Source organism: Pleurodeles waltl, chromosome 8 (assembly GCF_031143425.1).
Source record: "Pleurodeles waltl isolate 20211129_DDA chromosome 8, aPleWal1.hap1.20221129, whole genome shotgun sequence".
In the NCBI taxonomy this organism is placed as follows: Eukaryota; Metazoa; Chordata; class Amphibia; order Caudata; family Salamandridae; genus Pleurodeles; species Pleurodeles waltl.
Window position 1 is genome coordinate 541,848,486 of NC_090447.1, and position 16,439 is coordinate 541,864,924.

The window sequence follows — 16,439 nt, forward strand, 5'->3', positions numbered from 1 at the left end:
ACACCTAAGCTCCCATTGTGTGTGGCTTTCTAGGAGGAATACACAAAGCTCAACTGCCAACTACATCAAGTTGTGTGACCAGAGACAGGTTGCAGTCACCAAATGATTAAGGCAAGAGAATACAAGCTTTCTAAAAGTCATTACAAAAAAGAGACCCCCTACACCATAACTTTATCAAGAGTTACTGAGGCTGTTTGATTACTCTGAGCCTACTCGTATAAAAACATTTCATATTTTTTAGAAAGTTATTTCAAGGTCATCACACACCTGTACATAAAATGAAAAGTGTACCATACACATTTTTTTTCAGAACATGATGAATTGGAAGCAATAAAGACAAAAACGTTATGATCAAACAAAAGTCACTACTTTTTTGTGAACGTATAGCACATGCACAAACGACTTATTAAATTATGCAGTGATTATAGTGTATTCACATAAATGTTCAAAACATTACAACAGAGAAATTAACGACCAATCACAAAATTGACATTTACATCACCACCATGTATCCATACAACACAAATAAGTGTCCAACATAAATAACATCAACATAAGAGATACAAAGATGTACTACTTGTGTATGTCATGAATACAAGTGGCTCTATGTGGTTGAGGCACAATGTTCCACCCTTGATTCGCTAGAGTTTTCGTGATTCCAGTCCTCTGGCTTCTTTTGGCCTTTGAGGGGGGGGATTGTTCCTTCAAATGCATTTTATTATGCCGATCCGTTTCAACCTTCTGTGGGCATATCATTTAGTTATGAAGGGTCTCATCAGGGCTTTCATGATTTTATAGTGGATACTACGTGTGAGACGAACAAATTAAAATTATATGTCAGATCTCTTAGGACAAGCCTCCTTCTTTAAAGTTGTAGGATAAAGTCAGGGAGCCTTAGTTGTTTACATATCATTCTTAATGTGGTTTAGTGCTAAAAAACACTATTTTAGGGGTGGCAGTTTGGTTGGTGGAGCCCCAAAGGAGGATGTGTATCTACCTTCAGTGATAACCATGTGTGCGCTCAGACAAGAGATATATGTCAAAAAATTATTATACCCCCTTCTTATTGTGTGCTCATAACTGTATTCTTTTGAAAGTCGATTGAACTAAGTACATTTGTGTACCCTCCTCTGCCCCTCTATAGATAGCAACTTTAAAGTGGTGAAGTGACTCATCCGTGTATGATGACCTTGATATAGATTTCTAAAAATATGAATTTCATTGTAACCTCAGCCTCAGTAACTTTTGATAAATTTATGGTGTAGTTGGTCTCTTTTTCTATTGATATTTTATGGACCCAGCCCCCCAGTCCCTTAACTGGATCACTCACTGTTGTGATTTATTAACTTTCTTAAGTGAGAATTTTCAGAATTGTAATTTAAAATCTGGTTTCACCATATGTTAGGGTTTTAAATAATGATTCCAGAGACATCAAACATGATCCACTTATAGCTTCCTTTTTGGAAATTACACTTGTTATAAGGCCGCTCCAGTGTTATCCCATGGGCAAGATAGTCCTTGTAGTAGTGAAAAATGAATTTAAGAGTTTTTCACTACCAGGACATGTAAAACATAAAATTACATGTCCTATCTTTGAAATACACTGCACCCTGCCCTCTGGGCTGCCCAGGTCCTACCCTATGGGTGGTTTATCTGTATAAAAAAGGGGTCGGTTTGGGCCTAACAGGTTTAATTTGCCAGGTTGAAATGGCAGTTCAAACTGCACACACAAGCACTGCAATGGCAGGCCTGGAACATGTTTAATGGGCTACTTAAGGGGGTGGCACAATCAGGCCCACTAGTAGCTTTTAATTTACAGACCCTAGGCATATGTAGTGCTCTTTACAAAGGACTTAAAAGTAAATGAAATATGGCAATTGGGTATAAACCAGTGTTACCATGTTTTAAGCGGAGAGAAAATGCACTTTAGCACTGGTTAATTAAAGCTGTTGATTACGCCTATGGGACCTCTAAACGTTTTTCTTTTGTGTGATTGATGTTTTTGTAGGTGGCTTCAGATCTGCCAATGGTTAGTGGACCTGAGAGTCTCACTGTTAAACCAGGACTGTATGCTTCGTATGAAATAATGGTGTCTCCATGGAAGCGGGGAACCTTTGCAGGTCAGTTTTACACCCAATGTCCCTCACACAATACAGTGTACATAATGCTGCTTCTTCTAAAGGTGTAAAAATGATTGGAGGTTTTATTTTTCAATGACCGAGATGAGCCTTTTTACAGTTCCAGGTAAATTTAGACTTCTGGATGATTGTTGTATTCTCTATTTTATGACCCACCTTGTGCAGTAAGATGGCCTACACAACACCATGCGATACTCATTGCTACATGTGCAGCATCTTCTCCCCCAGTCTGCCTTTCCCAAGCCCTCTCTCTTACTGTTTATTGTCCACCCTCCTCCAGCTTTCCCTTGACCTGCAAGTTGCTTCAGGTGTAAAAAAAACTGCACAGAACATTTGTGGGATGAACCCGAAGAGGGGGCACGATGTGTGAACTCAGACTCAGCCCCTCCATTTTAACTCCAGTCACATGATTTGTTCATTGAGTGTAGTTGTCAAATAAAACTTTAGCCACCAGGGCAATGCAGTGATGAACATACCAACCATAAAGTGGTGTAGCAATGGGTAAAGCTGTCCTCTCAGTAACATCAGCATCAACATCACAAAGATTTTCCTCTCTCACTTACCAGCGACATGCTACTTTTGAGCACAATTTTGCACCCGCACCTCTTCCATTCCCACCAAACCTCCCAAAGTCTGAAGATCTCCAGTCAGCTGAAGTGCAGCCGGTAATTCCTCCTTCCCCAGCCAAGCTGGTACCCTGCACATGCCTGGGTGAGGCTAAGACTGCTGGTTGACCACTAACCTCGTAAACTGACTCGATCAGACTAGCATCTGACCGCTCCACATGACTTTATTATCAGGCGTGGCCCGTCCTTTAGGGCGGAGGGGCCACGACCCCCCCACCTTTTGCCCCTCATGAAGAGTGTCGGTCAGGCTGAACAAAGGTCAGCCTGACAGACAATCTTCATTTTCAGCTCAGACAGCCGGCGAGCTGAACTTTGCTGGGCTGAGGTCACAGCTCCTATGGGGGTGACCTCCTCGGCTCAGTAAAGGTGCCTTGAGGGTCCTCCCCTTAGTGACGAGGAAATCATCACCCATTGACACTCCCCCTGGGCGCTTCAGGTTTAAGCCCTGAAGTGCCCAGGGCAACTGTTAATCAGTGACACTTCGTCACAGAGTGGGGTGGGGTCAGCAGTCTCACTGACCCCATCTTACTCTGTGAATCCCCATCCTACCTAAGGTCAGCCAATGAGGGAAGGCAGCAGTCCTAACCCTCCTGGGACCTCGAGGCTGAAGGGAAGTGTGTGTGTGTGTGTGTGTGTGGTGTTTTTAAATTAATATTTGATGCGTGCGTGCATGTTTGAATGGTATGAATGTTGTTAATGGATGTGCGTGTGTGTGTGTGTGTGTGTGAAAGAATGAGTGTGTGTGTGTGAACTTTTAAAATGAATGTTTGGTGCTTGCATGCATGTTTGAATGTTATGAGTGTTGTTAATGGATGTGTGTGCGTGCGTGTGAAAGAATGTGTGTGTGTGAGTGTGTGCGCTTCCTGCCCGCCCCCCTCCCTCCTAAAGCTGCCGGCCGCCACTGTTGTTTATCCCTATTGATGTGTCCACAAATCAAGAAGCTGTTTAGAGTTCAGAAAAACTCGGTCGTATACATAAATGGGGATAGAATTTTATAAATAGTTGACAAATGTATACGATTGCCTTAGATTTTTTTTACAAGCTGGCAAACTACCCAAGGAGTATACTTTTGAAAGTACACGTGTAAATTTCAACGCCTACTGCTTTTTTCCCCTATACTTACTGCTGCTGACATGCTACTTGTGTAATTATTGAAAAAATGTGGTTTTGTACAGTGAAGTCACTTTCTCAACCTTACAGTTAATATGGGATTGTTTGGGGATATTTCACGACTAACTTTCACATTTACTATGTTATTTATTGGCATTAAAGCGCACAAGTTGAGTGTGATGAGAAAAAGGTAACAATTTACAATTTTATAGTCTTCCCCACCCTTAATACCTCCCCTGGAAAACACCCTTTCTCCCACTCCTTACCCCCACACTGGTGTTTGCCGTACATGCACCATAAATATATTCCACTGTGTTAAAATCCATCTGCTGGCATAAATATCTCTGGTTCCTAGTTAAATAAACCAAGATCTGTCATTATTGCCTTCTTCAGGCACTTTTTGCACACCTATTTAAAACTTGGATGGGTACATGTTTTGGTAATCAGGCCCACTTTGTCTTGCGTTAACCAATCATTCATCTTTCCCTTCACGCTCCACCACAAGCATGCATGTGGGAAGAAACCCACTCTCCTGTTGCTCTAGTTAAGTACCAGCATGGCACAGACTTGGAAAAAGGGTTGATTTTCTTTTCTAATAATATCCTGAAAGATTTAAACTTCGAGCTTTGTAACCTTGTACCTTGGTTGAGAGATGCAAGCAAGGGAATTCAAGTACGAGTGGAAAGAGTATTGACTTGTGTGACCTGTGTGGAACTTTGGGTAAAGTGGGGGTTGGCATTAGTTATGCTCTGGTCATGTCACAGTGGCATTGGTGAAGCAAAAGGGGTGGAAGACGCTGAGAAGGTGTAGTAAGGAGTGTTATAGGCTATGCAGAAGAAGAGTAAAAAGAAAAACAGACCGGTAGTAAGTGCTTCGAGTTTATGAAGGCAGAGCATGTGATTGTGTTTTTGTGTATGTACACACACACAAGTGTACGACCCATGTCTGAGGACCAGCTGTGTGCTCAGACGGCGCAGCAACCTGGGTGCAGCAACTAGAACGACTGCTTGTGGCCTAGAGTCAGTGTATATAAACCTTTAGCTGATTATCATGTCAAGAAGGTGAAATAGTGTGTGCGCAGACAGTTTTTAGAGGAAGTAGAATAGAGTGAAGGCTGAAAGAGATAGTAAAGAAGGGAAAGGAAAGAGGTGTTGAGAGGTTTGCGGGGAGAGAAAGGTAGGTAAAGGTGAGTTTAGAGGTTGTGAGTGAAAGATGGGGGCCCCAGAGATTGGCGGAAGTGGTGGGTGACCAGAAGCACGGAATAAAGAGATGGAGGAGGAGAAATGCACGAGGTGAATCAGTATTGTAGTTTGGGTTAGGCGGTGGTTGGGCTGTGGTAGGAAAAAAAGTTGAAACGAAGCAGCTAGTTTTGTATAAGCAAGGAATAAGAGCCTGAGAGAGAAAGCTTGGGATGCTCGGTTTGCGGTTATGGATTTTTGGTGGATTTGCAGGTAAGGGTGTTATACAGTGCACTATAGGAAACGATGGGCTTAAAGAGTGTACAGCAAGGAGATTCCTGGCATTAGTGTGCATTGGCTCTATGCAAAGTAGGCTCTCATGGTGAATGAATACATATTTATGTATTTTCATAGGATAGGCAAGAGTACAACAATAAAAATAAGAGAGAGTATGCAAATCAGTAGAACTCAATGCATTTTAAAAAGGTGTGCTGGATGTATATAATATTTGCCAAAGGCAGTTGCCACATCAAAATCTGGTAATAAACTGAATCAAATGAACGGTTCTGGGGGATATCTGACATTACATCATATGCTGAAAACGATGGTCGAAGATAAGAACCATATACAACGTAAAACAAATGAACTCTACAACATCTATTAACCCCTTCGCTGCCAGGCTTTTTCCCCTTCAGGTGCCAGGCCTTTTTGGGCTATTTGAGACAGTTTGCGCTTAGGCCCTCATAACGTTTTTTCCACATACGCTACCCACACCAAATTTGCGTCCTTTTTTTCCCAACATCCTAGGCATTTTAGAGTTACCCAGAGTTTGTCAGTTCCCCTGGAGGAGACCAAGAAATTAGTTAAAATACAGCAAAAATTTCGTTTTTAATATACAAATGGGGGAAAAAGGGCTGCAGAAGAAGGCTTGTGGTTTCTTCCCTAAATGGCATCAACAAATGCTAATATCACCATCTTCCCAGCTTTCAGGAACATGCAGACTTGAATTGGATGCCACATTTTTCAACACATTTTTGGCATTTCACTGGGATATACCCTATTTTTACAATTTTTGTGCTTTTAGCCTCCTTCCAGTTAGTGACAGAAATGGGTGTGAAACCAATACTGGATCTCCGAAAGCTAAACATTTCTGAACTAAAGACAAAATTCTGAATTCAGCAAGGGGTAATTTGTGTAGATTCTATAAGGTTTTCCTACAGAAAATAACAGCTAAAATAAAAAAAATATTGAAATTGAGGTGAGGAAAAAACAGCCATTTCTCTCCATGTTTTACTCTGCTACTTTTTCCTGCGATGTCAGATTTTCAAAAGTAATATACCGTTACGTCTGCTGGACTCTTATGGTGCGGGGATATATTGGGCTTGTAGGTTCAAGAACCCTAGGTATCCAGAGCCAGTAAATGAGGTGCACCTTTCAATGGTTTTTAAATGTGTACTGGGCATACAGTAAATTATTTGGTAAAATATAAAGAGTCAAAAATAGGTATCAAGGAAACCTTTGTATTTTCAAAATGGGCACTAAATAAGGTGTTGAGAAGCAGTGTTATTTGCACATCTCTGAATTCCAGGGTCCCCATACCAGCATGTGAATTACAGGGCATTTCTCAAACGGATGTCTTTTTTACACAGTCGTACATTTGGAAGGAAAATTGTAGAAAAAGACAAGGGGAAATAACAGTTGTTCTTCACTTCTGTGTTCCCCCAGGTCTCCCGATAACAATGGTACCTCACTTGTGTGAGTAGTCCTAATTCCCGCAACAGGGAACGCAACATGGACACATCACATTTTCCTTGAGAAAACTGACCTGGTTTTTTGCAAAGTGCCTAGCTGTGGATTTTGGCCTCTAGCTCAGCCGGCACCTAGAATAACCTACCAAACCTGGACATTTCTAAAAACTGGACACCTAGGGGGATTTAGAATGGGGTGACTTGTGGGGCTCGCACCAGGTTCTATTATGCAGAATCCTTTGCAAACTTCAAAATTTGGCCAAAAAAAAAAAAAAACACTTTTTCCTCACATTTCAGTGATAGAAAGTTTTGGAATCTAAGCGGAGCCACAAATTTCCTCCCACCCAGCATTCCCCCAAGCCTCCCGATAAAAATGGTACCTCACTTGTGTGGGTAGGCCTAGTGTCTGCGACAAGAAATTCCCCAAAACACAATGTGAACACAGCACATTTTCCCAAAGAAAACAGACCTGTTTTTTGGAAAGTGCCAAGCTGTGGATTTTGGACTCTAGCTCAGCTGGCACCTAGGGAAACCTACCAAACCTGCACATTTTTGAAAACTAGGCACCAAGGGGAATACAAGATGGGGTGACTTGTGGGGCTCTCACCAGGTTCTGTTACCCAGAATCCTTTGCAAAACTCCAAATTTGGCCAAAAAACACTTTTTCCTCATATTTTGGTGTCAAAGTTCTGGAATCTGAGAGGAGCCACACATTTCCTTCCACCCAGCATTCTCCCAAGTCTCCTGATAAAAATGGTACCTCAATTGTGTGGATAGGCCTAGTGCCCGCAAAAGGAAATGCCCCAAAACACTATCTGGACACATCAAAATGATCAAATACAAAACTACCTGTTTTTGTGGGGGGGCACCTCCATTTTTGGTCCCAGGTGCGGCGGTCGTCTAGGGAAACCTACCAAACCCAGACATTTTTGAAAACTAGACACCCGGAGGAGTCCAGGGAGGTGTGGCTTGCGTGGATCCCCCTACATGTTCTTACCAAGACTCCTCTAGAACAATCACATTTTCCACACTTTTCTTTGTAGGATCTCTGTGCTGGCACAAATTTCCTACCACCCACTTTTCCCATCTATCTGCTGATAAAAAGAATACCTCACTTGTGTGGGTGGCCCAGGTCCCTGCAACAGAAAAAGGCCAAAAACCTGTAGAGATTGAGGGGACAGCACAGCAAGTTAAGTACATATATTTATTTTATACATCTTTAGGCTGACTCTTCTTTGGGGACCCACACAAGTGAGGTATCATTTTACTTGGGAGACTGAGGGGAATGCTGGTGGTAGGAAATTTGTGCCGGAGCGGTGAGCCTACAAAGAAAGGTGAGGAAAATATGCCTTTTTAAGCAAATGTTGAGGTTTGCAGAGGAGTCTGGGTAAGGAAATCTCGGGGGATCCACGCAAACTACACCTCCCTGGACTCCTCCGGGTGTCTAGTTTTTAAAAATATCTGGGTTTGGTAGGTTTCCCTAGATGAAGGCCGCACCCGGGACCAAAAACATTGGTGGTGCCCTCCAAACACAGGTAGTTTTGTAATAGATCATTTTGATATGTCCACGTACTTCTGTGATGTTCCAAACACTAAAATTGTGAAAAGAAACACACTAAGGTTATGTTAAAAAGACCCCTCACCAGCCAACCAAGTTGGTGGCATGCTTCATCATCGGGGTCCCACCCGAGACACCTAGCGTGTCATGGGTGTGCTGCGACACCTGAATACAGCGCAGCAGGTTTTGTCATTTTTACCGCACATACTGCTTGGATTTGGCAGGAGGGCGAGTGATGGTTCAATAGATCAAATTTTATTAACAAGAGACTTCACAAAAATGAAATGCACAGTTAATAACTGAAAGGCCAAAAATTGTACCAATGACTCACAGCTCGTGAGGTGTAAAGCCACGTCAAGGCATCAACCGCTTTACTGTCCATTCACACACCTTTCATACATATCATGCAAAAGACCATTCACGCCGCCAACTGAGGGCCCAGCACATTACAACACTCGCATCAACAGACAGCGCTATTCAAGGGCCAACCACTTTCATACGCCCACATCCCTGATACAGCAATCACACCAGCTGATGGGAGTGTGTAGACTGGCGTTTGGCTGGCACTACATGCCAAGTGCCACTCCATGCACACCGCCAGCCAAGCGCCACTCCACTTAAACTGCCACTCCACGCACCCCGCCAGCCAAGCGCCACTCCACGCACACCGGCAGCCAAGCGCCACTCCACGCACACCGGCAGCCAAGCGCCATTCCACGCACACCGGCAGCCAAGCGCCATTCCACGCACACCGGCAGCCAAGCGCCATTCCACGCACACCGGCAGCCAAGCGCCATTCCACGCACACCGGCAGCCAAGCGCCATTCCACGCACACCGGCAGCCAAGCGCCATTCCACGCACACTGCCAGCCAAGTGCCACTCTACACACTCACCGCCAGCCAAGTGCTACTCCATGCACACCGCCATCACTTTTTTGTTTGTTTTTCAACAACAAAGAAACCACAAACTAATTATAAATAAGTACAAAACTACAAACACAAAAGCTCTAACTGAATACATGACCGTAATACCAACCGTGAAACTGAAGATATGAAAATATAAAACGGCAATTTATGCTCACAGTAGTTTCCAGTAATTCTTCTGTGTGTGGTAACTCCTGAAACAGCCAGCCACACACAGACCAGGCTTTGAAGGACAGTCTGGGTAATACATCTGGCTCTCCCTCTGGATATCTCTTCGGGCACAGACTCTACATTTCTTAGCGGGAAAGTCTTTTTTGGGGATCGGGAGGAATGTGATCAGGAAATTGGCGATCTTTCAATCGAACCACATCCTCCACCACTGCTACTCTAGGAACTCTTGCATGATCCACCACAACAAGGCTCTCTATCACTGACTCCTGAAATTTAACAAATTTCATCCTTGACTCAGGGGAACAATCCTTAAACACAATAAAAGCATTAAAAGTTGCTAGATTAAACAAATGAATCGTCAACTTTTTATACCACACTTAAGACTTACGAACAGCAGTGTAGGGTTCCAACCTCTGATCTACTCTATCAACACCACCCCTGTGCTTATAGTAGTCTAAAATGCACACAGGTTTGCACACTTCAGCGACTTGACCCCAAACAGCCACAGGTGAAGTACTCTCATCATGGATGGTAGTTCGCATGTACACATCCCTCCTGTCTACAAATTTCAGAGCTAGTAGCTCATCATTCCGCAAAGCACTGCACTGTCCCCTCTCAAGGTGGATAGCCTTTCCAGTTAGAGCCAATTTTGACACAAGCAACAGTGTCCACTCTGAACAATTCCTTGAACAACTGAACTCCAGTGTAGAAGTTATCTACATACAAATGGTGACCTTTGTTAAACAGTCTACCAAGTTCCTACACAATTTTCTCACTAATTCCAAAAGTGGGTGGACAACCAGGGTGGTCAATACTGGAATCCCTACCAGTGTAGCACCAGAAATTATAAGCATATCCTGTACTACTTTTAGGCAGCATATACAATTTTATTCCATACTGTGCCCTCTTGCTAGGAATGTACTGCCTAAAAACCAAACAGCCATTGAACAGGACCAAAGACTCATCTACGGATATTTCTTTGCCTGGAACATAGACCTCTGAAAACCGATCTACCAATTGATCAAGGACAGGCCTCATCTTAAAAAGATGGTCACAATCAGAGTGATCTCGTGGCAAGACTAAAGTATTGTCAACAAAATGCAGCATCCCAAGAAGAAGCAAATACGGATTGCGAGTCATGGTTGCAGGAAATATAGCCGTTGCCACCAAGGGACTAGTAGACCAATAAGAAGCCAGTGACAGCTTCCTTATCAACCCCATGAAAAAAAAATCAAACCCTAGAACTTTTTCATCTCTTCCAGATTTGTAGGAATCCACTGGGTAGCTCTAGACTGAGGCCTAAGTCTGGCAGCGTTGTACCTCAAATACTGCTCCACATACAAATTAGTCTGCTTAACAATCTCTTCCAAAAATACATGGCCCATAAACAACTCAAAGAAATTGACAGGCAAAATGTTTTCTGCATTTATTCTACACCCTGGGAGACAAGTAAAGGCAGGCAACTGTGGCTGCTCCATGTTTGGGGCAACCCAGAGTTCAGGTCTTCCAATGGGAAGGCTTTCAGCCGCTTGCTGCTGCACCTTTGGCACATCCTTGTCCTCCTTTAAAACAGGCACATAATCTGCACTGAGAGTGGCTTCCTCATCAGAAGACTCCTCTCTGGCAGTAAATTCACTGCCAGAATCTCTCTCTCTTCCCCCTCTGCCTCAGATGCAGAGTCAGTTTCATAATCATGATCAGAAGGCGACTCAAAAAGCATACTAACAACCTGCTGAGCAGTCACCCTGCGGCTAGCCATGATCCTTTCTAAGAAAAGCAACTTGACAAATGCGCCAACAACAACCAGCACAGTCTAAAATAAGTAATAAACAAAGTGTGGCTTTATCACAAAAAGTTATTAATTAAAAAAACTATACCAATCACTTGCTTGAAAAAGCTAGATTCACCAGCAACTACTCTGCACAGACACAGCAATCACCAATGACATCCCACTAGAAAAAAAAAAGGAAAGCAAATTAGACGTAAGACAACACAAATATCGTTGTGCACAAATCTAAGGACAAATTCACACACAATCCTGCATTTAGTACATCACCTACGAACATGTCGTTAATGCATGGCAACAATAGTCATTTGGAGTAAATGTATTTACTTACCTAAAACATGCACCTAAGCAAACCGCAGGTCAACCACTGCCAAAACCGCAATGAGCCACTGCAAAGGAAGCAAAAGCTTTGAACTAGAACAAAAAAGGAGAAATAAACTGTTATAATCACAAAGGCGAATACTTCGTCAGTTGACAAACACCCTGCCACCAAACATTTAGAAATTTTCCCTGGTGTCTAGTGGTCTCTTCCCCCCTTGGGGGCAGATGGGCCTAAACAAACTAGGCCGATCTGCCCCCAAGGGAGCAGAAATGGCACCAGTACTGTGCTGAATCCCTTGCCCAAGGGGCCATCCCCCATATAAAGCATACACACAAGATCCTGGCGCGAAGTAGATTCTGCTCCCCTTGGGGGCAGATCGGCCCAAAAAAACAAGAAATAGGCCGATCTGTCCCAAAGGGGGGCAGAAATGGCATGAAATATATTGCACCTTTACAGGGGCGACCCTTGCCCAAGGGGCCACCCCCCCCACACAAAGCACACACAGCAAATTACAGGAAACTAACGTGCTATGATGCAATCTTGGATCACCTCCCAGCAATACAGAAACAGTTCAAATGTATATGCAGAAAAGCAATTAACTAGATAAAGATGAGGGTCCAAGCTGATATAAGAGCTTCTCATAAGTTTTATCCTCAAATGCACATAACATAATTCACAGGTATCCATATGACTCAAACAATACTATGCCATGATTTTAAAAAATTGCAAGTAGTACCCAGTAACTGATTCAACTGTTTCACGATGCAGAATAGAAAACGTCAAAGGAAATACTTTGGTGATGAGAGCATTTTAGTGCTGTATGGGCTCTTAACTAGAATCTCCTGAGGAAAGAAAACAAATCTCACTGAAACGCAATTCAGAGTAGCACATGGCTACACGATAGAACACTTCCGATGTAGAATTCAAGGGCAAACTATGCCCAGTTGCAGTTCTCGCACAACTCCCGAAAAAAAAAAAGTACTATCATGTAACACGCAGATTCAGAGTAACACACACGTCCCACATAAAGTGATTTAAATGTAGCCCCTTAATGCAGAATAAGCAGTTATTGGATAAAACGTGATGTATTCATTTTCAAGTGACACCCAAAGGTAGAGCGAATTCAGTGACTAAATCATTTAGAGGCAGATAGAAACCATTCATGTGCCATGCCAATCTCCAAAGTAGCCTCTTGACCCAGAAAGGAATAAAATCAGAGTAATTTCCTGATTTTATGCCCTCAGGTATGGAAGAAAATAAATCACAGTATTAGGAAATTCAGAAGCAGTAGCTAGCTGCAGGCTATTAGCACTTAGGTTTAATGTCAGCGGTTGCCATAAAGCACCAACAATGGGTTGAAACAAACCGGTATATTTAGAACAGAACAGTTTGTTGGTATTAACAAGTGGCAATTTGAAAAAATAAGACATGCACCGCAAAGTATGTTAAGGTGCATTTGAAGCTAGCATGGGTTACCCTAAAGACTTTAGAGGCATTTGATTGGTAGATTAACTGTAGCAACCCAAATGGATAGAAATGTATGGTTTCTGGCCCAAGCTTCTCCTGGGACAAACAGGGAAGTCGCATTGTAGAGTGCCCTTTTATGTTAGATGCCTTTACCTGGTTTCTGGCCTGTCGTGTATACCTTCGGAAATGTGGAGAAAAATGTGCCACCATTGCCACGTGTTCTTCTCAGAAAATATATCTTAATCTGTTTTATGTGGAGCCGCACAATCATGCACATTTACTGAGTGCAGGTGGACCACCAGGCTATATCAGGAAAGATTTGACAGGAAGTGAGTCATGTGTACAGAGGCTGATTTTGTATATCTTGCACAAAGCAGAAAAACAGGAAAGACTGGTTAGTCGTATTACACCAGTAGCCATTTTAGAAACAACTGGTAGGTTTTCACAGATATATGGTCCCGGTATTGCTGAGGCCTGCCGCCCAGTCCCCACCATTCAATACAAGACCCCCTCACCCCCAATCACCACCAACATGGCACTATTTCATCTTGTATGGCAACAACACTTTTGGGTTTGGGAGTCGTGAACTCCCAGACACATATTTATTTTTAAGAAACATAAATCTAAATTAAATTGGCAAACTTTTATGCAGTAACCCCCACAAATTTTACATGGTATTTTCAACTTTCAGATGCCTAGTCTTAACAGAGTCCCCTAATACATCCGATTTCCTTTCATTAACTAAATCGGTTCCTGCGTATCCCAATACACTAACTGCAGCCGAGATCATGACTGACTGCTAAATTCACCCAGTCCCTGCCCCTTCCTCCGGCTAAAGGGCCCAGGGTTAGGCTCTCCATGTGGTGTCATCCCATGCATTCCACAGACTCTCAGACCCTCCTTGCCTCCCCACACCCCCTAAGGGCCAGTGCTAGCTTCCTAGACCTTGCTCATGCACGGGTGGTTGGCCCTAGGGACCAGATACCAGCGACTGCTCGCAGTCCTGCACCATGGATGTCATCCTCACTTCACAGCCAGCATCCCTTGGAGGGTCCAATTACCTTGCCGTCCTGCTGGGGTAAGGAAAAAAGGCACCTAATTGTCTCAGCAGTCATGATCTCACCCCACCCACAACAACAGTATAAAAATATAACAAAGAAGCTTTCATGCTGAATCCATTAACGCACAGACTCTCAGACCTCCACCACCCCCGCCCCCAAGGGCCAGTGCTAGCTTTTAAGACCTTGCGCATGCGCGGGTGGTTGGCCCTAGGAACCAAATGCCAGCAATTGCTCGCAACCCCTGTGCCCTGGATGTCATCCTCTTTTCCCAGCCAACACACCCTGGAGGGTCCAATTACTTTGCTGTCCTGCTGAGGTGAAGAAAAAAGGCACCAAATTATCCCCCCAGTCATGATCTCATGCCAGCATAGTAGACAAACTATCTGGCCTCCCCCTCCTGCAGTCATTCCCCCGAATGGGGACGGTGGACCAACCATGCCAAAAAATATTACAGCAGGATGTAATTCCCCACCCGAGAAAGATGCACCCCATCCTGGGGAAAGAAACCCTCCCCTTGGATGCAGCCATGCAGGATGACTGGTAACCTATGTAATCTGAACAACCTGGCAAGTTTGTTATTAATTCTCCTGACCGAGTCATTGAGAGCCTTAACTGACAGGCTGTTCCTCAACTGTAATCGGTGGATAGTATTTGACAAGGCAAGCACAGCCTGGGGAAACTTCATGGCAACCCAACAAATTCTGATACCATGAGCTCAAATAGCTGCCGCCGGCCCAGGGGAAGCAAATCATTGCCCCCCAGATGAAGTATGATGATGTCAGGTTGGGGAGCCCCCCCGTGGAAGCATTGAGTCCAATACCATTCTCAGCTGAGTGAGGAGCAGCCCTCCATGACCAAAGAAGGGAAAGAGGAATCCTGCCTGTGCTGCGTGTGACGTACAGATCAGCTGCCTGTCGAACATACAAGTGGCGGTTAACCCACATCTTTGTGAACCTAGAAGCTCCTGTGTGAACCGGAGACCTTGCCACCTTCTAACAAGTACCTTGGCCACCCAGAGAAAAGGGGCAGGACAGAGAAAGGGGGGGATGTAAGACTCCAGTATTCACAGCACATGCAATCTCACATACCTCTTCTAGCAGTCAGATGACTATCTGCCAATTCTCTTGATTGCCGCACTAGACAAACCCATTGCAAACCAGATCCTAAAGGAATAAGTACTGAATCTGGTGGTGTCAAAACCTGCTGTGCCCAGGGCGCTCTTGAGCACTTGTGAAAACTGGTACCTGGTTGATGGTGAGCTGTCAGCATGCACCAGGACCATACCCTGTGCCCCTGGGGGCGTATAGCTAGGAAGACTTCCAAATCACACACTCAACAGCACTCATTGCCGGGGCTCTTTGCAACAGTACGTGGTTTACCCTCCCCTCATTGTCTGTTTTTGAATGAGGGATATTGATAGCCAAGGACCCTGCCCCGCCTGCCAATGAATTTCACCCAACTATTAACCCCCTAATATGTCTCCCTTGTTGCTGGCCACCAATTCATCCAGTCTGAGGGCACCATAAAAGGCTAACGTGAAAGCTGCTTTAAACAGGGCGACCTCCCAGGGAGAAGAACAGCCCTGTCCCAGTGCTCCCAAAAGAGAGCAGAACTTCCCAACTTCAGTGGGGCACCTAGAATCCGCCTTGGTCCATTCTAGCCACTGCCAACCCTTGATGGCTCGCCTTCCTAGGAAGGATTTAGTTCTGTCATGCACCCCTTGTAATTGGGCAAATAAGGAAATAGCAGCTGTGTGGCACCTAGCACATGCAGCCGTCCTCCCACTCTCCCTCAGGTCTTCCATGAAAGCCAACACCGAAGATGCCTGTGCCCAAGCAGACCCTCCCTGCTTGACTCAGGAAATTAACATAAAGCATGAAAGCCCCCTCATAACCTTTCTTCGTCTTTGGTTCTAAACTGGCTACCACGAGGCCTAATAGTCTTGGGCACCAATCAGCCCCAGATGTTCTGGGAAGGGCGTTGGGAATTCCTCCACTTGTGGATGGTGGCATCTTAAAACCTGCATCTTAAAAAGGGGCAGTGAGTCAGCGGCATTATTTAAGACACTGGGTACATGCTTTGCTCTAAAAATCACATTTAACCTAAGACACAGTAACACGATTATTTTCAAGACTCCTAGAATCAGTTTACACCTGGCAACCTGCTGATTTATGCATTCAACTACTGACATATTGTTGGACCAGAAAATCAGCCTGGTGGCGGAATCTATCTGGCCTGATTGACAAGGATACCAGGATCGGGAATAGTTCTAGAAATCCAATGTTAGTCATCAGTACTGATTGAACCCACTCTGTGGACCACCTCTGTGCACACCATGCTGTACCAAAAA

General features: G+C 44.1%; 1 protein-coding gene and 1 long non-coding RNA gene across 2 annotated transcripts in view; one reads left to right on the plus strand and one right to left on the minus strand.

Moving 5' to 3' along the window:
* Positions 1-16,439, plus strand: part of CFAP47 (cilia and flagella associated protein 47) — a 2,216,809-nt gene that overhangs the window by 1,197,235 nt on the left and 1,003,135 nt on the right. The window contains exon 49 of the mRNA XM_069204610.1: positions 2,009-2,120. Within this exon, the coding sequence (XP_069060711.1) occupies positions 2,009-2,120 (112 nt within the window). The remainder of the gene's footprint in view (positions 1-2,008; positions 2,121-16,439) is intronic.
* LOC138250127 (uncharacterized) overlaps positions 1-16,439 on the minus strand; it is a 56,935-nt gene that overhangs the window by 27,043 nt on the left and 13,453 nt on the right. The window contains exon 3 of the long non-coding RNA XR_011194892.1: positions 11,571-11,653. This is a non-coding gene — a long non-coding RNA (uncharacterized lncRNA). The remainder of the gene's footprint in view (positions 1-11,570; positions 11,654-16,439) is intronic.